At 44.8% G+C, this 23,157-nt stretch overlaps 1 protein-coding gene across 5 annotated transcripts in view; it reads left to right on the top strand.

Moving 5' to 3' along the window:
• Window positions 1-23,157, top strand: part of DAAM2 (dishevelled associated activator of morphogenesis 2) — a 278,539-nt gene that overhangs the window by 223,930 nt on the left and 31,452 nt on the right. For 4 of the 5 annotated variants that reach the window (XM_050948442.1, XM_050948438.1, XM_050948439.1 and 1 more), the window contains 5 exons: window positions 288-605; window positions 8,168-8,275; window positions 11,260-11,292; window positions 13,681-13,787; window positions 22,138-22,222. In XM_050948442.1, the coding sequence (XP_050804399.1) occupies window positions 288-605; window positions 8,168-8,275; window positions 11,260-11,292; window positions 13,681-13,787; window positions 22,138-22,222 (651 nt within the window). The remainder of the gene's footprint in view (window positions 1-287; window positions 606-8,167; window positions 8,276-11,259; window positions 11,293-13,680; window positions 13,788-22,137; window positions 22,223-23,157) is intronic. The other variant, XM_050948443.1, reaches the window with a different exon arrangement.

Genomic DNA, 23,157 nt, shown 5'->3' with positions numbered 1-23,157 from the left:
CCCTAAAATTTATGGGATCAGAAGAAAAATACATTTTGCCACCTTCTACTGACTCTGTGTTTTGAGCATTTTAAGGGTCATATTTTCAAGCTCGTTTCTATTACCACAAGGGCTAGAAACTTACTTTTTGACTTCCAAATGAAAGATGAGATTCTCCTTTATCATAAAACTCTGTAATCTGGGGCTTCAAGAAAAACACCAAATATTATGAGCGAGAATCACATCAGTTGGCAGCATGGAGTTACTGTACATTTTAAACATCCTTTGCTTATTCTTTTGTTTTCCAGCAAGGAGGTGGCATTTCCTTCACACACCCTCCCCCACCCCCTCCTGGTGGCCCATTAGCTTTGCCTTCCTCTCTGATGATGGAGTGTTTGCCCCCGCTGCCACCTCCACTCCCATTCTCCAGCTGTCCCCCTCCACCTGCTCCGCCTCCTCCACCGGGAGGGCCACCTCCCCCACCTGGAGCCCCTCCTTTTTTCAGCATGGGGATGATGCCCCCTCCTACAACCACCTTCAGCAGCAGCGGGACCAGCCTGAGGAAGAAATCTATCCCACAGCCTTCCCACCCACTGAAATCCTTCAACTGGGCCAAACTGAGTGAGGTAAGACACCACAGCACCCTCAACACCCCATCTGCCCTAGTCAGGCATTACTGCAGGTTGGCTGGTGCCAGTGGGGAGACATTCAGGGTGTGAGAAGTTGATGCCTTCGTGTCTCTCTTTAGACCAAGGTCGCTGTCCTAAGAGAGGGCACTGTATTTTCTTTCACAAAGTTGCACGGCTACACTGGAACCCTGTGGGTCTGAACCATGTATATTCCCAGCAGGCCCTAGTGCAGGGCTTCCGCAATGAACCTCATCCCAATGGACTGCATTATCATGACCAAGGCACAGCCTAGACTTTCCTGCATCAGATCCAGGTGTAGCTATAACTAGGAGAGCAGCCACCGTGGATCTTATGTCATAAACCAGAACCAGGTGTCTCCTTGGCTAATGCCTAGAGCTAGCCCCTCCCTACAAACTCCCATCAGGGAACAAGCGCATCCCTATTGTGTGACCAGCTCGCAAGTTGTGAGCAGAGCATAGGGCAGATGTTGCAGAGTTGACTTCTAAATTAGCCTACGTTACTCTGGCAGGGGCAGCCTCTCAGAGGGGACAGCAGCCAGTCACTGTCATCACACGTGTTGCCATGGCTGTACGTGAACCCACCTCTGCCCCTCTCACAGTTAGACTTGCAGCTTATTGCCTTTACTCTCCCTCTTGGTAGGAGAATTCCTAAGAGACGGGGCAGTGAGAAACGGAAAAGAATTCAAATTGACTGTTGCACAGCTCACTCCTTTTCTGCCACCCCTGCAGCCACTCCCACCCTCTGCTTCTCCCCCTCCTGCTGGATTTTTTTTCTTCCCTTCTCTTTTGGGTGTTTTTTTTCCACAGATAAAAAAGTGTCTGTGTTGAATTTGGACAGCTGCCTAGAAACCCACGTCCTTTTTTAGACTGAAACTCACCCGGGGCCCAACTCAGGCATTCGAAATGAGTGTCTGGGGACCTCTGGAATGCCACAAGAATTCACTCTCTCTCCTTTTCTTTAAAATAAAACGAAGTGAAGTATTTGCTGCACCGTCTGTGCTTGTCTGTCAGGGCCATGTGGGGGTGTGGGAGAGAATATAAGAGTGGGGATTTGTTTTCCTTTTTAGAACATGGGACTTAGTGCGCTGAAGAAAAGAAATAACAATAATACATATATTTTTTAAAAAGCGAGAGGCACAGGTGTTTCTGTTTAGTGGACAGTAACCACAGGCTTATCCTGCCCTCTGGTTAAGAGTGAAGGCAGCTGTGCTAATAAAATTGAAGGGCTGGGCGGTGAGGTGGGTAAAAGATGCTATTTTGGGGAATGTGGAATAGTTTGGGGAGGTGTAGGGGGCAGGATGTTCCCGTGGGAGCATTTGTCAGTGTTTGTGTTTTGACTTAGTGAGCTATCTGTGGATCGCAGAGATGGTGGGGCTGTCAGTTGGAGGGTAGCTGGGACGGTTGTTTGCTGTGACGAAATGTGCCCCCTATAAGTTGTTGTTCCTCACTACAAGGGAGAGGAACATGTTTGAGCCATCTCCCTCAGAATTGGTGGGTTCCCCAGCCGCTACTGGGCACCTCCTCTCTGCTCATTGCTGTGGGGAGTAACTTATGGGTTTTAATCCTACCCTCAGAACCCAGAGTCAAGGCGGACCAAGACTGGTTTAATGGGATCATCTTTAGTTTTACTTATTTGTTGGCATTTCTATGGTGCTCAATCCTGCAGTCTCTAAGCACCCCACAAATACTAATTTATTAAGCCTCACAATCAATCCACTTTGTAGGAGGTGGTATCTCACTTTTACAAATGGGGAAGCTGGGGCATAGAAATGGCTTATTATTTGTATCACAGTAGCACCTTGATTCCCCAGTCAAGATCCAGGGCCTGTTATGATAGCTGCTGTATATACACATGGAGACAGGCCCTATCCTTATGATCTAAATAGACAAGACAGGCAAAAGACACATTTTAAGTGCTTTGCACAAGGTTAATGTGGCATCTGTGGCAGAAGCAAGGATAAAATCCAGATCTCCTGATTCCAAGCCTGCACCTTAATTATAAGACCTTCCTTCCTCCAGGGCCGCCCAGAGGATTCAGGGGGTCTGGGGTCTTCGGCAGCGGGGGTCCTTCTGCTCTGGGTCTTTGGGGCACTTCAGCGGCAAGTCCCAGAGTGAGTGAAGGACCTGCCGCCAGATTGCCGCTGAAGACCCAGAGCGGAAGGAGCCCTTGCCGCTGAATTGCTGCTGAAGACCGGAAGACTGAGAGTGGAAGAAGGTCTGGGTCTTCGGCAGTGGGTCCTTCACTCGATCTGGGTGTGTTTGGCGGCACTGAAGGAACTGCTGCTGAAGACCCACTGAAAACTCTCATGGGGCCCCTGTGGGGCCTGGGGCAAATTGCCCCACTTGCTCCCCCCAGGTGGCCCTTCCTTCCTCCCCCAAGAGCTGATGAAGGGACTTGGTGATCTCTTGGACCATAGCATGTTTTGAAGTGAATGAGGGTCAAGGTTTGGAGCTCCTAATTCTATCGGGAGCAGCCCATCCCCTCTGGACAAAACAGGGAGGAGATTTGACAGGCTCCAGAAGGAGCAGTCAGCACCTTTGTGGGTGGTGGAGTGAATGGAAATGGAGAGAGGAGGGGGGAATTGCAGGCCCTCTGCAAATGTCTTGAGAAATGTAAATTTGCCACAAAGGTTGTTTTTGTTCCCTTATTTTTAAAGGCTGCTGGGCTCAGCACAGAGACCAAGTGCTGAATTGGCCGTGCAGAGTAAAATTGCCATATGCCCTTATTGTGGGCCCTGAGAGGCCCACGTTGGCTGGGGCACTGTGTTTTCATGTGCCAGAAACTTGTATGGTCTGTGTTGTACCACTTCTGTGGCTCCACAGAGAAGGGTGATATCCAAGGCAGCTGATCCTGCCCCATTCACCAGCATTAACATTGGCTTGGGAAGGAAGGTGCCCATCTATTGTGCATTATGAGAATGCTGAGCTGTTCTCTAACTCTTGTTGCCTAAGTATTTGGCAATAATTAATCGCATCCCACAATTCTCCTGGGCAGTCCAGGAAAGGGAACTCACCCAGCGCTCAGCTGAAAGATGTTTGTGCTTTGAGGAAACTGCACCAGCTCACGAATGACGACTCATTAATTCACCCTGACACATACAACCTCTATTAGCTTTGTTCTGAATTGATGACTGGTGTCAAAGAGACTTTGATACCATAGACTGAACTCTATTTAATGACTTCCACGCCGCAGCTCCATTCCAGTACTACAATACTGTTTGATGGAAGCTACTGGTTTTAAAAGGGATGGAGAAGAGACACTAAGCACTGCAGTGTGGCCATTGTGAACTCCCGGGAAGATTTTCTTCTTTGCTCCTAGACTGAAAATGGGGGTTGCTTCCCCCACCAGGTCACTCCATCCTGGGTTTTACACAAGGCCTGGGGCATGCTGGGACTAGATATTTGCTATTAGTTCAAAACATGGACCAGATCTAAACACCCTGAAAGTTTGACTCCAGATGTGGATTTGAACTCTGTCTCTTAATCTTCATAATAAGTACTAGTATATTCATTTGAAGCTACCAGAGTAACTGGTTTACTTGTCTACTTCTGTTCCTGTTACCTGCTGGCCAGATACTATCAAATGGACTTGCCCATTTAGGAGTCCTCCAACTGCCAGTAGTGGCTCTATCAAATGAGCTGAAAGAGAGTCTCTCTCTAGCAGCCAAACCCAGTGGAAGCTGTGCTGCAATTGCCTCATCAGGAAGGCTTTTATTCTGCGTATACCACAATCTGCCTTGTGTGAAAAGTCGTGCAAATAACTTTTCACATAAAGTGAAAAAAAATCACATATCAGCCAAAAGAATTGTTCACCTGAGGTTGAATTTTTCCACAAAAACATGAAACTGTTGCTGCTGTGAAAATGACAAATTTCCACTTGTGGTGGATTTGTGACAACACAGTGGGATTTCCTTGTGAAAAGTTATTGCTGGTGGAAAATGGCAAAAATACACTTCATTTCAGATTATTAATATTGATGGAAAAACAGTGGTTTTGCACAAATATTCTCAAGGTAGAACCCTTGAGGGTCCTGCTTCGATGGGGACACTGTAATTTCTTGGAGAGCTCTGTTCCGTGGGGACATTGTTCATGAGCTACTACTGAAATCTGTAGGAAGGAAGAATCTCCACTGAAAGTGACACACAAGGTGCTGAGACAGTCTTCAGTAGACAGCTCCTTAAACCAGTATGAATGCCATAGCCAAAAGAGTGATCCCCAAATGGGTCCTAGAGTGAGGGGATCCTGCCACTTGGGACTGACCTTTTTAAAGTGAGATGGGTCTCCACCCCATCTGTGACACAGCTGGCTCTCCTCCTCAGGTGGGGAAAATGAAGGTCATGTGACCTGTGAGTTATGTAACTCAACCTGACCTAGCTGAGTGGCCTGGGGAGAGAGGGAAAGTGTTGGTAGCAGATGGCTGCAGAAAGGTTGTGAGGGCCAGAAGAAAGGACAAGGCAGGCAGAGGCCTGTGAAAGACCCCAGACAGGCAGGCATTGGGAGTGGCTCTTCAGGAAAGAGCAGGCAGCAACTCAGAGAAGCCCAGGAGGGGCTGAGAGGAAAGATGGAAAGGAAGGAGCTTGGGAAGGGCTGAAAGCCAAGCTGAGAGCGTGGGCAGAAGAATTAGAGAGAAGACCGACCCTTTGGGAAGGAGGCCATGGACTAGTATGAGACTGGGACAAAAACAAACAAAGGAACTCTATTTCCCAGGAAGGGAAGGACTTGTGTTAAGGCTTTATTTAGCCAGAGGCCCAAGTTACAACAGCAAGCCCCTCCGGCCAGAAGCGGCTCTAGGCATTTTGCCACCCCAAGCACGGAAGGCAGCCTGCCTGCCGCCCTCGCGGTGCCGGCAGAGTGTCCCCCGCGGCTTGCCGCCCCATGCACACGCTTGGCATGCTGGGGCCTGGAGCTGCCGCTGCCTCCGGCAGTTGCTGTAGCAGGCTGAAAATGAGAAACTGAGACAGGCCTGCTGTGGAGCCACCCCAGGCCATGAGAGGGCACTGTGGAGGTGGCCACCCTGTTACAGAACTACATGGGGTGATAGGATTGTAACATCTCCCCATGAAATGTTCACTCTTGTCTCAAGTGGTTCTTTGTGTCTTAGATTTTGCTTTGCAATGAAATGGGACAAAGTAGCTGTTGTCAATCAAAACCATGCCTCCTCTCCAAAAAATAAAATAAAATAAAAATTAAAGCTACATTTTCCTCAAAATGAATCAAAATAGGTTTATTTACATAGGTAAAGGGATCCATTATTAAGAGGGGAGAAATCCATTTTTCACCACATTTTCAAGCTTGCAGTGAAATGTGAAAAAAAATCAAATTTCAAGCAGTTTCACCTTTCAGTTGTGAATAGTTTGCATGCATCTAATGGTTGCCTGCCCTAAAATTCACTGGACATTCACAGTTTTCATAGGTTTCTCTTGACTTGTAGACTGGGCTGCATTTCAAACACGCAAATGCGGAAATGAAGTGACTGCAGGAAGGTTATAAATATAATGCACCAAAAGCCCATCTCAGTAGAGCAAATGCTTCATTATGACTCATCCTGACTAATCCCATGTTTCTCAAACTACACCGCTTCCCATCATTTCTTAGCTAATCACTAGGGGACCCTGGGAAATGTAGTTCCTGGGTTGAGTTTCTCAGTGTGGGCCAAGACTTGTGCAAATCAGAGAAACCACAGATCTTGGCAGACTTGTAACAATTAAAAAAAGAAATAAAGAATTTTTTGTTTTTAATTTGCTAGTTAAGGACCATAAATATTTTTATGGAGCCGAGGGAATCATTTATCATAGCAACTACACTATGTGAATCTGTTTCTCTTAAAATGCTCAGTCTCTCTGGCCAATGACAAGAAACTATCAGCCAAGCAGCAAGAGTGCAGCAGAAGAAATTGTCTAGCAGCCCTCTGCAGCTTTTCAAGGGTCAGTCTCAACACAAGAATGGAAGGGACAGCTCCTCCCTGTTTGCACTCTGTGTACTGAAGGTTGTTCTGCCCGCATCTCTCTGCATAAGGGATTTCCTTAACTGGTATACTTCTTCAGCGCTTAAGCTGGGCTGTCTGGGATTGAAGTTCTTTTGTTCATGACATGGACTGTACCAGCCTTGGATGTGTCTTTGTAGGTTCATTTAATATAAAACCAAGAGATGGGCAAACCAGCTTAGATAAGACAATACCTGGCACGAATGTCTTCTGAAATCGGAAAAAGTAGGGGTAATTTCCTGTTTGTTTGCTTTCTTTTTGTTCCCCACTTCAGGCGTTTGTCCTGCTTCCTTGAGCCTTGTGGCTTACATTTCTCTTGCTCCTCTAATGAGTGTGAATGGGAAGTGGAACCTGTTCCTAATTAGTTCCTATATGACGTGTTAACACACTTTGCTGCACGGGGGAGCCTTAGGTACTTCAGAGTTAGATCCTCTTGGGGGCAGTTTCGTTAGCTTTCCTTACTTCTTGTCCACAAGACCCCCTTTCTAGGCTGTTCTGCAGCACCTTCACCTCTGGGATTTCTCACAGTTCCTTTATATTTCTATCTTATTATGTAGTCTGATCTTTTTTCACCTCAGTGGAGTGCTATTGCACTGGAGGGACAACTTATGGGGAGGAGAAGGTAGTTCAGTTTCCAGGGGCTGTTCAGTCCATGGTGCCTCTGCTGAGACTGCAAGAAACAACAATCCTTCTGCTAGCTTAGAATGACAGCTGGCCTTAAAATTCAAAGGCTTTCAAAAGCTTCCTTGTGACAGTGGAGAGCATGTAGTTGTGAGAGGGCACTGGCTCCCCCATGTTGGTGACTCCCTCTTTCATGCTAACCACCTACTGGATGAGGGAAATCTGCTGTACATCATGCTGCCTTCACCATTGTGACTGTCAGTGCTGCTGTTTGAGAGGTTAGATATGGATCACATCTGTTTGAGACCTGTGAGTATATTCTGGTGTGGACAGGGGAGCCCATCAAATAGGAGATGATTTTCCTTCAAAGATTGGGACAGAGTCACTTGGAAGGAAAACCTTGAAGACTCCTTGATACCCATGTAGGGTGTATTCCACACCCAGTTAAGGTTTGCAGCAAGGTCTTGTGAAATCTGCAGCTGGAGAGAATTGTGTCTGGGATTTCCCACATATTAGAGTCCTTGCTAAATTTCCTTCTTATGACAACAATCCCTGCTGCAGCATGACCATGTTCATCTGTTGGATGGAATTTCCACTGTTGGAAGGAAACGTACCTATGGGATCTTGAGTGGTTTCTGCGGTGATGTATTCTAGTCTTGGAAAGTGACATTTTTAAAGGGGAATTGATGTAATGCAAATTGAAAAATGCCCAGGTTAAAAAAAACAGCCCCATTAATTTGTATTAATGTTTCTCTTTGGATTAGAAAAAACTGTCTTCCAGAAACAAAACATGCCCCCAAAATGATAGCAGCATCCTGTGCTATGCTGAGTGGATACAATAGTTGGGTCTGCCTTGCTGGAATTGGATGTGCTTAGCTACAAGTTTTCACTGTGGTTTGTCTCCTGAACGTATGATTTTTCTCTTCGGGTTGTAGGAGAAGATCCATGGCACAATCTGGCATGAAATCGATGACTTAAAGGCTTTCAGGGTGCTGGATCTGGAGGATTTTGAAAAAATGTTCTCTGCTTATCAAAGACACCAGGTAAGGGTGGGCTCTTTCCCCCCAGCATTTCAGGTCTCGGATTTCTTGAGACTCTGGATCAGGATGGGACACATTAGTGACTGGACCCTTCACTGGCACCACTTCTGCTTGAGAGTTTGGTGCTCCCTAGAAAAGCACAAGAGTGGGCAAGTGGGTGGAGAACTGTTGGTGAAAGTACAGCATGCTATTGCCTTGATATTTAATCCAAATGTGTAGCCCGTGGATACTACAGATCCAAGCAGGTAATGCTCTGATTTGATCTGAGCAGCAGCTAGCTTCTGTAAAGCTCTTGAACTTTGTATTCAATGCTCCTAATCTTTCTGCCTTTTTTTCCTTCTTATTCCTCCAGGGTAAAACTCTGGGCAGCTACAGAGTATTGAGCTATGCGACCAGAATTAGCTATGTTTTGCTTTCTCTTTTTTCCAAACAACATATTGGCCAAACTGGCTGAGTTACAGAAACTGTCCGAGTTACAGATTGTGACACTAACATCATACTCTAATAGCAGCCATTTATTAGAAAGTCTTTTTCCACCTCCTCCTGTTCTTGGAAAGCAAGTCACCTACAATCTGTCTGCTTCTCAGGAACGAGATTCAGCAGGAACGGGGCTGTACTTCTACCTCCTTCCCTCCCCCAGATTTCTCTAGCGTTTGGAATGTGTTTGGGGAAAGTTTCTTGCAACACTACAGAATCAGGCCATTGATCCCAAGTTTGAAGACAGACACAGAAATGATAGCTAGAAGCTATTTTGACGCTTAAATATTACCCCCTATAGTGTTGCAGAATTACCAAGTGAGACTTAGCTTGCTTTGTTCTCTCACTCTTCTCTCAGAATTTTTCATCCAGTGTTAAATTATAAAGATATTAAAATAACTTGCATAGTCTGATTTAATGGCACAAACATAAGGAGTTTAGTCAAGGCTTCCCTTCCTATCATTAGCCGGTACCGCTGAGTCTACACTAGGTATCAGACTTCTATTATCAGGCATTGGCAAACTGGTTCCAGTGAAAGAACTAACCTGGGCACCGTATTTCCAGCCATCATAAAAGCAGGATTAGCAGAACTCTTCCGATTCACTAACCCAATGGTGTGTAGATGAGCATCCCAACTTGGAAGCTTTTGAGGTTCCATTATATGATGGGAATGTTGCACTTTGGTACTCATTCTGCCCCTGCAAATATCCTGACATTTCAGTGGTGTTGCTAGGATTACTGACTGACCAGAACTGTCCTAATCTTGGGATGTTCAGATTAGGCAGATTATTTGCATGAGAAAATATCCTCCTAAAGTATTTATTCCTCAATAAGAATCCAATTTAGTAAGACTAAAGTACATGAAATCCATTCCTTGTCCATGGCTGACTTTAGGCATTTGCAATAACCACAGCTGTGAGGGAACCCTGAATCCATGCTGAAACAGACAGTTGCCATCTGTATGTGTTAGCAGCCATAACAGCAGCAAAACAACATCACAGTGCAGTGATGTTGCATCAACACATGATATCAAGATGTAAACATTGGAGCTTCATCACTAGGAAAGGTCTTCCAAAGTCTTGCCTCCTTTGGGCCCCAGAATCTAAAGCCGAGGCTGTCCTCATCTGCCAACTCTTAGTTAGAAACATAATATTTATGGCTGCATTACCAACCACTGAAAAGCAGTTTGGCCTGTTCAACCATAATCTAACCTGACCCTAACCTCTTCCCACTGGAATGGAGCCATCTTCCGAGAATGACCCCCAGGAGTCTCAGAATGGTCCTTTTGATCCTTATAAAAATACTAGAGTACTTTATAACACTGCAGTATCACTAATGTAAGATATACTAGTGTAGAATACCGTAGTATGTTTTTGTACTAAAGGTTATTGACTGTATTCCAGCTTTGGCTTCAGTTTTACACATTTTTTCTTTAAATATTCCTTTGTTGCTCCTTTAAATGATATTTCCTTTTTCATCTACATGCATTCCAGTGCAAACTGGATTCCAATCAATAAATCCTCACCGTTTCTTTTTTAAGGCCAAGCAACCAAATTTCCTCATGAATTAAAATCTGATCAGAACTTTTCCAGTTGATTCACACTTGGTCTTTTCTTCCTTTTTATTGTTGGAAATGCTCCACTCTGGCCAACTATGTGTTTACTCTGGGTTCGTGACTTTTAAACTTCATCCAAATATCTGTGAAGAAAAATGTCAAAGCAAATCTCTGCTCTTTTGCATTTGAAACAGAAAGTGGGCGTGTAAATAAGGCATTTCTTTCTTTTGCTGCTATTAACATGGTCTTAATATATTTTTCCAGTTTCATTTGTTAAACTGCTTCTTTATTTTTAAAGACAAAAGGATCTGTTCTCCTCTCCCTTGGCACATGTATCTCCTGCTGGTGGCTGTGGGCAGAAGCCATGTTGCGTCCAGTGGACGAGCATTGCACTAAGAGGCAGGTCTCTTGGACTCCTCTCCTGACTCTGCCACTGACTGTTTGTATGATGTTGACTAAATTACTTGAGCTCTCTGTGCTTTAGTTTGCCTGTGTATAACATGGGGATAATACCAACTGCAGAAGGGTGTTGTGAGCCTTAATTATTTAGTGTTTGTAAAATGCCTTGAGATTCCTGGATGGAAGTTGCTCTGAAGCACAATGAGTTATGATTAACAATGGGGAGCTAGGTACATGCATAAGGAGAGGAGAACAGAGCCTGGAATGTTAACCTTGGCAGCTCTTTGGATAAGGACTGTGGCCTAGATTTTTAAAGGTATTGAGGTGTTGCTCCACTCAGCATCACAAGGCCCAAATGCCATTGACTTTCCATGAGCAGAGCAGTGCTTAAATACCTTTTCACAATCTGGGCCTATGTTACTTGCAAATAATTTTATTCTCTTAGAAAACTGTGTGTGGCTAAAATCTGCCTCTTTGTTAAACTTGGTATCTTTATCTTTGTGGCTAATGTTTGGCATGTTTCCTTCTCTGTTATTTGCGGCTGCTGCCTGCATAGGACCTGCTAACTAACCCCTCCTCCTGTAAGCAGGTGAGTACCACTGTCTGCCTCCTAAAAACAAACTATTGGCTTGCAAAATTCTCCTGTGGCGTGCAGACCAAAGACAACACACAGCACCGTGAAAATAAGGGGCCCTGTGCTCATCTAGTGCTTGATTTTTCACCAGCTCCTGCCTGGGTGGGGAGGAGGTACAAGGAGCTCCCCTACTTGCATTCATCCTGGGTGAGAGGAAGCTGAACACAAGCATTATCCTTTCACTCAATTGCAAAATATGGAGGTCTAAAATGTGGAGGTCTCGGTGACCACATCAGGGAAACCCCATCAGTGTAGCTTGCCCTTATTGGTTTCCTTCTTGACCATTTTTAGCAGACGTGCCAAGGAACAAATGGGGCACAGAATGTGAAGTCCTCCTCAACCGTAGCAATGCTTTCTGCAGTTCAGTGTGTGACACACCACAGTAGGGCACTGTGGGGAAAGTTTACACTGACCTGCCCACACCTGTGTTGGAGATTACTTCAGTCTCTAGGTTGGTCACTTCAGATCCCTTTCACCAGCCACAAAACAATCAATAAAGAAAAGCTTCTGTCTGTGGAGCAGGAAGAAGATGCTGAGGCTTGAGTTGGGAAGAAGGTTTTAGGTCATTTGACAGTGACCCTTCAGGGCAATTGAAGAGCAGAGAAGGTAGATGAGAGAGGAGTCTGGTTCAGGCCACCTTATTTGAGATGCTCATAGTCCTCAAAGACCAGGAGGAGAGACAGAAGTGTGTGCGCGTGAAGTGAAGAAGTTCAGGCTCACTTGTCTACTCATCGCACTACAGGCACCTTAAATAAAATCAGAGCAGACAACACTGAAAATAGCTTTTGAAAATGGGTTTGTTCTGCAGTTTAGTCCCTGCTGTCCTATAATGAGTCCTGGTCACCAAGTCTCTGGGAACTGCCCTTCCCAGAAAGTCCTATAAGAACCTTGGCCACCAGGGGAAGCTGATACATAGTTGCGGCCAACTTAGTATTTTTCAACCTGTTAAGGGACAACAAAGGATAAGGTTGCGTGGTAGAAACAACTCCTTAAGGCAAGTTTCTTAGGTTGGGATTTTCACAAGAGCTCAAGGGAAATACTCACAATGGGAGCCTTACCCTTGTGGCTGTCTGTAAAATATGTATGTCAGTTATTTCTCAGCCATGTGAGAGTACTAATTAAGGCCTTTAAAGTAGTTTGGAGATGAAAAGTTTTTAAAAAGTCTATTCTAGACATGCCTGTGCAGAGCTTCCACTAGCCATATTCAGAATCACACAAGCCCTTTGAGAGGAGAACAGACTCACTATGCATCTTTGAGTCTCAAGTCCTGGTTAATTCTCCATTACTAGCAGACAATGACAACTGCAGGGAGCTGGCTGCATCTCTCTTATCTTCAGCTGCCCTGCAGAAGCTAGAGCTGCAGGGAAGGGCTACTCAGCTGCTGGTATAAGTTCCCTAACAGACCTGACTCCAGTGGAGGTTCAGGATGCTCCAGCATGCCCCTTCCTGCCCCCTGACTCAACCCTTTCCTTTTCATTATGCTGGGGTCTGGAGGGCAGTTGACGTCAGAGATGGTTATGCTGCCTCTGCCAGCATCACACTTGTGGAGATTCTCCTAAGGGGGATTTCTCCAGGGTCAGTTTCTTGCCCTCAGTGGACTGGAGAATCTGGCTCTGAGACAGCACGGGGCATGCTCCTACTGAACATCCACTTGGCATTGGTTCCTGTTTTTGTGTGGTGAGTACAGCTGACTGACTCCAGGGATCCCACTCATCGTGTCGTTTCTCTGTGTTTCTTGGCATCCCTCACTCAATGGGAATTTGGCAGGCCTGTGCTCCAATGGTGAACTCAATAGTTAAGAGACAATATAAGGACTCTTATCCAACTGCCTCCAACTGGGATGCAACCTTTCCGTACTGCTAGGCAACCTCTACTGCAGGCACTTCTTCCTGGAGGCCGTTCAGGCTTCTGAATAGATCTATGTTCCTGGGGATATACACACGCATGTGCATTGCACCATAATGCGCCTGGTTCTGCTCTCATATTGGTTTTACACCAGTGTAACTCTGTTGATGGAGTTACTCCTGATTTACGACAGAGTGAGATCCGAATGGGCCCAATACCTGAAAGCTAGGATGATTCTGCACAACTAATGATGATCAGCATTTGTTTGACTGGTGAATTGGGGTGAAAATCTGTCTGAGTCCCTCCTCCTTTAGAAGTTGATTTCTGGCACTTCCTATCTCCTATTCTGCCTCCTGGATGAATCTCTCCACAAGTTCAGCGCTAGTGGGTTAGGCCGGACTGTTGCCAATATACTTGGTTCATTCTGTGGGTGTTGGCTAGAGAGAAGAGGAAGAAAAAACAGGGCATTGATTATTTTTTCTGTCTGGTTACTTGCAGAAAGAGATGGGCTCAACTGAGGACCTATACTTGTCCACACGGAAGGTTAAAGAGCTTTCTGTTATTGATGGTCGAAGGGCTCAGAATTGCGTCATTCTCCTCTCCAAGTAAGTGTAGTAGCTATGAACTCACATTGTATAGCATGATTAATATGCATAGAGGCAAAGATAGACCCAACACACAGACACCCAAATACTGAGATCAGCCGTGGACACCTGCACATGCGCTCTGATGCAGATGTATCCACACCCAGACGAGAGATGAGCTCTTGCCTACGTAGAATTGCATCCACTCCTGGAGACCCGAATGTATTTACAGGTTTGCAAACACACCTGGCCATCCAAAACATAGGCACTCCACAGATCTATATTGAAACACAGGCAAGTAGATAGGCTCTCAGCTGCCATAAATTCACACAAACAAATGTACGTGGGGAATGTGGCCACTGTGCGGTCAACAGTACGTGGGCTGTCCCATAATGGTGCACACTGTGCACCATATATGCCATTTGACCGCAGTTTTTCTGTCACATTCTTCTCTGCATATTGCTCTGAGAAACTCTTTGGGAGCACACCAGACCACTCAAGGATGCTGGCAGATCCAATACATTTTCCCCACTCCCCCTTAAAAAAAAAATTATTATTGCCTTTGTGGGGAAGGCAGTGAATGTGCGAGACACGCTCAGGAGACACTTTAGATGTTAAGTGCCAGCAGATGTTTTTTCATTCTCCATATCCTCCTTCAATGACCTGTGTGTCCTCATATGCCGTGTATCTGGGCTATATGCACACCTTGCATGTCCTTTGCCAACAATTCTAGGCTAGGCTGCAGGTCTGTTGCTAAACAGGTCTGGCTCAGCTCTCAGCGCAGCAGCAGAAGACTCCCCTTGCCACCAGAGAGGAGAGGAGTGTCAGCAACTGGGGTAGAGACACCTTTTGGGGCGGGGCACTCAGAAAAAATCATTCCATTGCTCAGCAGGAGGTGCAGGTTAATAAGTGTTGGGTTCCTCCCCTCCCTCCAGCAAGCTAACAGCTAAAAGCAAAGCTGCAGCCAGACCAGCAGAAATGGAGCCAGTTCTTTCCATTGCTTGGTGAAACCCACTGAGGTTCTCATAAGTTACTTATATGACATTAGTCGGCATGTCAGTGAGACACCCCCTGCCTCCCTGTCCCAGTGAAAGGGGTCAGTTTACAGTTTTCTGTCTGCAGTAGTTGCCTGCACATGTCATTGGTGGCTGGCTGGGGGTTGTTTAGGAGTAGCAGGATTTTCATTCCATTTGACAGATCTGCTGACGTGTCTGGGGCCCAGATTAGCTCTCTTAAGCATGTGGAATGTGTCTTACATTGATGGGAGAAGATCTCAGGGTGAGAGCCTGTTACTTGGGTTGTCAACGAGAGATCTGGGTTGTTTGTGCATCTTTCTTTTCCATACATTTAAGTTAACTGTAACCCAGTTAAAGGCACCAGGGTGAAGCTCTAGGGACTGAATTTGTGTCTCTGTCCAAAGAACAAGAAAAGCTTGGGCACTAGCTTCCCCACCCAACCCTCTAGTCCTTGTTCTGCCCTGCTCATATGCCTCAGACCTGACCTGGGGGAAGTCTATGAAAGAGTGAGAGCGGTGGTCATTCTCTAGGCCTTATCTTCTCTGCTCCAACTGCTAGCAAATGGGCCTTGGGGAGTGGTTCTCAGATGTGGACACTGGTATTCGAGGAATTAGGCTGAGCGCCATCAGCTCATTTCACATGGTCAACCAAGCCATCATCAAATGAGCATGATTTTGAGTAGCTACTGATCTAGTTTGGATTCAAAATGGGGACTTGTTCCCCATTACCAACATCTCGATATAAGCAGCGCCCACAGTAAACGACATTCTGACCCCCTTGTCTTAATAGAGGCGCCAAGGACTGAATGAAAAATGGAGAATGAACTCTCATTGCTTTCTTTGAGGAGGTTAGATTTGAGTCTAATGGATAGAGCAGTAGCGAGGGAAGCTTGTGGTGTGTTCTGTGCAACTAGGTAACACCCATCTCGAGGGCTATCAACCTAGCATTTTCTACGTGCATTAAATAGCCTAGATTCAGAAAATATTTTTTTTTAACGTACAATGAGCGCTTTCCCTGAGTAAAGGCAGAGTAAGGACCTAACAATGTGCCCCAAAATTGTTGTTTTTTTAGAATCCACAGCTCCATAATCCCCTCACAATACTCATTTAAGACAAAAGAAGCAAAAATCTTTGGGCAAAAGGTTCCCTTAAATTCATGCCTTTCTGTTCCACGGTCTATAGTCAGATTTACTTCCAAGTGCAGCATGTGGCTTTTTCGGGTTGATTGCAGACAATAATTACAAGGGATTTTATCATGCCTTTGCTGTTTCCTTCCTTCTCCTGCATCTTTATCCTTCCCTCCCAGCCTCCACCAAGCCTTTGAAAGTGAAATTCTCCAATCAGGGAAGGGGATCGGCATTCATGAGCATGTTGCTTTCCCTGCCCTCTTTGAAATGCATTTTATGTGCATGCAGGCATACACAATAAGTGTTAGGTTTTTTTGGTGTTTTTTTTTAAAAAAAGATGCTAAGCAAACATAGAGTGCATTTGTGCAATCCTAAAATCCAAAGTTGCAGATCCAACTCTCAGGTTGCTGTAGTACTTTCCAACAGCTGTTTCCAATTGACTGTAAGTGTGCATACATCCCTATAGTTTATTCCCTCTTTGTTTACACTAAACTGTCGTGTCCTTTAAAGTAAAATAGCTGTATGAGGTTTTTTCCACTACTCGAATGATTTTGTTTTACTAGCACGATGTTAGAAAGGGTCAGGCAGAGCTCATATTTCATAGGGCCCAACAAGCCAAAACCTAGCTGGAGTGGGAAATAGCCATCTCTCTCATATTTAACGAGACTGTGGCAGAAGGGATTAATTGGAATAAATTAAAGGGGGCGAAAATTGGAATGCTAGTTGATTTCTGTTGACGAGGAAATTTAGTTGGTAAATGTCCTTCAGTGTCACCTTCCTCCTCATCCTCTTCCTCGTGAAAACATTTTTTTTTTCCGGTCATTTACCATCACTGAAACCTTTGGGTTTTCTCCTGTGTGGTGGGTGCAATACTCATGTTGTGGAACCTGATGAGTCTAGATCCAAGCCCTAGTCCATGTCAGGTAGCTATAAGCCAACTGCAAAGGGCTCAGATAAGCATCCAGAATGCTGCTCTGAATGTTTCACAAGGTCATTTTCTCACACAGTACCTCCAGTATGTCCCGTTTGAGCCAGGTTACAGGACTAACTCTCTCTGGTGTGTCCTGGCTCCCACCAGGTCCAAGGACAGCCTCTTCTGTGGTGTTTCTGACATGCACCAGTTTCTGCCACATCAGAAATCAGCCTCCTTCACAATATTCCTGATATCCCCAGTTTCCACCAATCAGAGGTCTCTGGTCAGACTTCTGTGGCCTAGAACAGCCTGCCTGTCCCTCTGGACCTCATCAACCCTTCATCTCTTTTCAGCTCTCAGCTGGAAATTTCTCTGCACTCCCTTGCCTATACCTTTTCTTTCTGTCTGTTCCAAGTGTTCCAATTCCCTGATTTAATACGGTATCCTTGCACAATTCCATGTAGGGTTTGTCCTGTGCAGGCTAGGTGTCTTATGTTGTTTATATCTGTGAATCAGTATGGACATGGACAGTTATTGCGAATAACATTTTTCATACTAAGGAAGTGTTGTACTGAAAGCATGTACTTGTGTGCCACTCATCAACTGGCCTAGCTGAGGCCTTGGCAAAGACTATGGCACTGGGACTGTTGCATGCAAGTGAGCCATTCGCACTTGTTGCTCCAGTGCAGGAATTGGTCAGCAGTGCCCATCCCCAGGAACCATGGTGAGTGCTACAGAAGTGCCATAGATATACACCCAAGTGTAACTGAGGTGAATTGCAGATATTTGCACTCGGGCTGGAGGCCAGGCTCTGAAATTATGTGAGGGGAGATGGCTCTCTGAGCCAGAGTTCCACCCGACCCATACATCTACCCTGCAATTTTTCACACCATAGCCTGTGCCCTGCGAGCCCAAGTCAACTGTATCAGGCCAGCTATGGCCATGCAGCACATCTTTTATTGCAGTGTAGATGTACTCTAAGGTTGGGTATAACACAGTCTGCCACATGGTACTGCCTTCGCAGCACATCAGTCATGGGATGTGGCCACCGGTTCAAATCCAGCCAGGCTTGGCAGTGAATAGCAGGCACTATTATTGAATGGCAGTTTGGTGTCTGTTGTTGGGGAGAGGGAGTCATTCCATTTCCTTTAAGACAAATATCTGGATCCCAAAAACATACCATGTGCCAGCCTTGGCTGGTGGTTTCAGTTTCAGATGGCACATGAGCTTCCTTCTTACCCTACAGCCATCTCTCTAGGTCAGGATTCAATGGGGCATGTGAGAATGTGTGTGTGGAGGAGGAGTTCAGTGCTGCTATACCTATCTGGTGAGTTAAAAAGAGCTTGTCGGTATCCGGGGCTGCCAATCTCAGTTCCTGTCACAAGAACCATGAGAATCCTTTTTTGAAAAAGTAAATTATCTTGGTCAAAGATGAGAGATTTATTTTCCCAGAGAGAGAGGAAGAGTGGGAATGACCTCCTCTTGGAAGGAAAAGTTAACGTACTTTGAATAACTTCATGGTACCCTGGCAGTAGGTGACTGCACTTCTTTGAAAGCTGAGCAAGTATTTGCCCAGGAGTGGAGCAGTAAACTGAGTTGCTCTTTCCTTCTCTAGAGAGAGTTGGCTGATGAATGATGGATGTACTATGTTGGTCTTGCAGCAGAGGGGGAAGGGGTAACACCAGCTTGAATCAATGGATATCTTTAAGGAAGAAAAATTAGAAAGTGCTGGATGTCTTTAAGGAAGATTGATGCGAAACGACGGCATGTCTCCCGGGCATGTTCTGAGTCAGGCAGACATCTTTCTCTGAGAGGACCAAACAATAAGCCACTTGATGTCTGCAAGTGAAGCTGGCGTTAAATCAGCCGAGGTGTCCTGGGGAGATTAGTGATGAATTACTCTGCAGAGTCAATAGGGATTATTTATGTGTCCAGAGGGGATAGAGGGAGGGAAGCTAAATACCGTATTAGAAGCTATTTGGTAATTGTTCAGCTTTAATGCCACTAGGAGAAGCCACAAGCAGTTGGGTCTCCTTGCTCCATCACCATGCGGGGAGGGATGGGCAAGGAGAAGAGGGTGGGATTCCTTCCACTGCTCTTTAGGTCCTTTTCCATCTGACCAAGGCTGGGGCAGGATTGACTGCAGGTTTGGGCACTGTCTGCACTGTAGACGAAGCCTATTGTAACTGAAGAAGAGAGTGCTGCATTCCCTTTTAAGTCACATGTCACCAGCTGGGTTTGCGGCCAAGATCTTTGTTGTCAGTGAAGATATATGAAGCAGAGAGGACGCAGCTGGAATTACACATGCCATTTGGAGTCTGGAGGACTGTGGCAGTTGGATAAATAATCTTTGGCTCTGGAGACTTGGTAAGAAAGTCACTGATGTTGGAGAATAGCTCTCCAATGCTGAGCTGTAATTTCTACAGTGTCACTTTCTGGGCCATAAATACACTTTTTAATTTGGTGTCTGTACCACATGCCAGAGAAACCTCTATTCAGTCTTGAATGGAAAGATTTTACGCATCTGCTTTAGGTTCCTGTTTAATCAGTTCACCTGTTTCTGTTTAAATGCAACACATCTGTTTCATGTTACTGTTGGAGATTTTCAGATCTATTACAGGGCTGATTGGGAGTTTCGAAAATATAACGAGAATTGTTTGATTAACAACCCTTTGTGCCAGTTGTTTAGCTGGCTTCTAACTGTGGGAATCCATGTTTGTGCTGTTGACATTTCAAGAGTTACAAGCAGTTCCTGCTCCAACAGAAAAATAAACCCCATTTTGATGAGTCCCTTCTATCAGATTTAATAGGATCTGTAATAGTCTGGGATGCCCACTTGCAGTCTTCATGACCCCATTACAGGCTTGCAAGTGACCAAGCTCAACTGCCTCCCTGCAGATGAGTGGGCAAGCTTTATGGCACTCTCTAATATGGACTGGGTCAACCAAGCCAGATATTTTCCTGCTCATGGTTGGGCACAGATGCATCCAAAAAATCAGTGTTTGTGTAGCTGTCTGTCATTTTGGGGCTCTCAAATATTTTTGAACAAAAGATGCATGAAGTGATTTTGATGCTGGTGAAAGGTGCCAGGTGGATGGAGTTGGAAACTGAAGCCTTTGCCAATGTACCTCAAACCTGTCTGTTCAGTTTTTGGCCCCTTGTTGAAACTGATGCCAATTGGAGAGGATGATCTACATAATGAATGCAATGTTTTTCCATATCCTCTGAGCCTGAATTGTTTCTAGTTTAGGTCAGGGTGAAAATCAGAGTAAAGACAAAGTTAGATTTCCATGAGAGAGGACGGTGTGCATGTCTCCTCTGTAACAGTCTGCAGGATCTCTGCCTCACAATAGGGCACCTACCTCCTGCAGAGAGCAGTCTCCTAGAAATGTAAAGGTGCAGTCCCAAGAAAAACAAAACCATAACATTTATGTAGCCACAATGTGTACGCATCTGCTAGGAAGTAGGCAGAGACTTACAAATCATTTCACATTAGGCTCTTCAGCCATCAGATTGTAACAGGTATTGATCACTAGCAAGTTCATAGACTCCCAGATTTTAAGACTGATAGATTTTGAAAGCAGGAGGAGTCAGAGCATTAGATCATCTAGTCTGATCTCTAGTTTAATTCAGGCCATAGAATTTCACCCAGTTCCCCCTGTGTTGAGTTGAGCTCGAGTCAACCTGGTAACCTAGAAGTAAAATGTTTTTTTCCAACCTTTCATTTCCAAGCATTTTAATCCTCTCATCTCTTCTAACTGTGGCTCAACTGTATGCCTTGTATGGAAATCTAGTTTTCTTACCTTTTGTGCTGGCAGTTCGCCCTGTGCACCATTTCTACTGTAGCTTCATTTCTAAAACAGACTGGGTGAATAGTTGGGAACAGCATAGCTGAAGCTAGTTAGGAGGCATAATTTTTAAAAAGCTTTTGAATGTCTGCTGATTCATATTTTAGTTCCCAGCTGTTTATTATATTGGGCAACGTTAAAATGATTTAAATTTCTCAGATTTAGTAATATTTCCTGTCTGTAAAAATAAAGCATTTACATTTGCTTTTGCATAGTTCCAAAAACGTGATCCCATCCAAATGGCAATAGCAGCATGATATGTTACTGTGATGTTTCTCAGCATTGAAGACAAAAACATTCTGCTGCATTCACCAACCCCATGACTCATTTATTTTTTATTTTTTTTCCCCCTGCTAAATGTTAAGTAATGCGTTGATTGGAGAAAGTCCACGGAGACTGAAGGCCTTTCTGCACAAAAGCTTCTCCTCCCACCTCCCATTTTGCCTTGCCTTGTCTGTAGGCTTCATTCCTGATGTAGAGACTTTCTTTGGGAGTAAGATGGCAGTTCTCTTTATGGTCCGTTCCATCTTGAAACAGCCAATGAGGATGTCAAATGTGGTGTGTGGACTTTGTAATGTGGACAGCTGTTCACGAAGAACTGGATTGTGGACCACCAAGCCCATTTCAGACAAGCCAGCTGGCAGCCATTAGATGGTAACAAGTTTTGATTGCTGCTGGTCTGCATTGGATTTGAACTGGTGACCTAGAGGTGAAAAGACTCTTTGATCAATTCACTGAGCCCTGCTTGTTTTGCTGTAACTGATTGCCTCATTAACTGCAGACCTCTAAAGAAGAGGGCAGAGGCTGGAGAGAGGATGATGATAATTTTACCACCTTGTCAGTCTGGCACAGGAGCTCCTATCTTGACGTGGCTAGCACTGCTGAGGGGTGTAACTCGCTACCTGCCTAAATTCATGATGTCAATTCCCTTTTCAGCTATGAACGCTGGCACAGTGAATTTCTCAAGCAAAACCAATACACTTGCGCAAAACAAATCTATTTCCTGATCCAGAAGGGGAAGGTTCAGCACTATTACTCAGTGGCCTTGGAGATGCTTTAATATTCCCAGACGTGAAGCTTAGGTTCATAGTTGGATTCAATGGTGTGTAGATTCAGGGTGTGAAGAGTAAAAGTGTTTGAAAAGGAAGGTGTCTGTGAGGAGGCAAGATAAAAGGAATTCTGATCTATGAGGAGCCAATTGTTGTTCTCCTCCTCCTGATTTTGATGTGACTTTGATTAGCTGAAGTGTGGGGGGATGATCTGCAAAGTCTTTGTACACCAGAATTGATTAGATCATCTTAACAAAGGTGACTGACTTCTTTAGATAAGCAAAGCAGAAGTGGAGGGGAAGAGTGTCATAGGAGGCCCTGTGTTGAAGCTGTCAGTGTGGCCTTTTATGTCTTGTGCTATCTGGGGGGTTTTGGTATTCCTCAAATTACTAATGGGGCAATATTAACACTATTGAAAGGTTAAAGCTGTCAAATGACGAAATCAGACGGGCGATCTTGAAGATGGATGAACAAGAAGACTTGGCCAAAGATATGCTGGAGCAGGTGAGAAGAATCACAATTACTTCATACAGGATAATTACGTCTAAGGATAATGGGCCAGTTTCTCCTCTTGGAGCAGCTCATTGGGCCCATTTAAGATCTAGGATAAGTGGATGCAGCTTTAGTAGGTCTGAATTTGGCCCTGAGACATAATTGTGCTCATGTAAAAGAGAATTTTGCCCAGTGTGCCAAATGCATCCTTGGTGTAACTCCACTGATTTAGATGGAGTCACACCTGGAAGAGTTTGGTTCAGTAAGTTTTTCTAGTACATTATAACTTCAGTTCTCTGATCTAGAGAATATGCTGTTATGACTTTTTATCAGTAATAGTTTTTCTTTCTCTTAATTTCTACTTTGCCTCTACTTCTGCTCTCCTGTTCAACCCACTTCTTTTCTCTTTTTTTTGTTTTGTTTTGTTTTGCTGGCTATTCTCCTTTACTTCATTTCTGGTTTAGTGATTAGAGCAGCAAACTGGAGACCTTTTGGGTCTATTACCAATTCTGCTGTTGGGTCACTCTTTGCCTGAGTTTTCCCATCTGTGAAACGGGGGTAATGATGCTTACCCATATTTGGACAGTGCTTAGAGATCCTTGCATTTAAAAGTGCAAAGTCTTCATTGTCTTATTATTTTTTATTATTCTGACCCCTCCATAAGAGATGGTCCCTTTTTGTGCTCGATCGTAATGTTTAATTGTATACACAAAATTTTACAAGCCTGTTCTCAGCTCCCCTGATGTGTCAGAGAGATTCAGCTGCTCTGCGTCTCAATATCAAATTGTTGGTTTCTTTAGATAAAATCTAAGATCAATGATAAAAAGCAGATCCGCTGCTTGGTGTTTCTCGCAGGCAATGTAGGCCGAGGTATGCATGTGCCAATATTTATAACCAGATTGAAGCACGACTCCCACCAGATATGTCAAAAATCTGTCAAAGTATGA

Source organism: Gopherus flavomarginatus, chromosome 4 (genome assembly GCF_025201925.1).
Source record: "Gopherus flavomarginatus isolate rGopFla2 chromosome 4, rGopFla2.mat.asm, whole genome shotgun sequence".
NCBI classification, from domain to species: domain Eukaryota; kingdom Metazoa; phylum Chordata; order Testudines; family Testudinidae; genus Gopherus; species Gopherus flavomarginatus.
The sequence above is the reverse complement of the archived record's forward strand: the minus strand, read 5'-3'. Positions and strand labels throughout refer to the sequence as shown.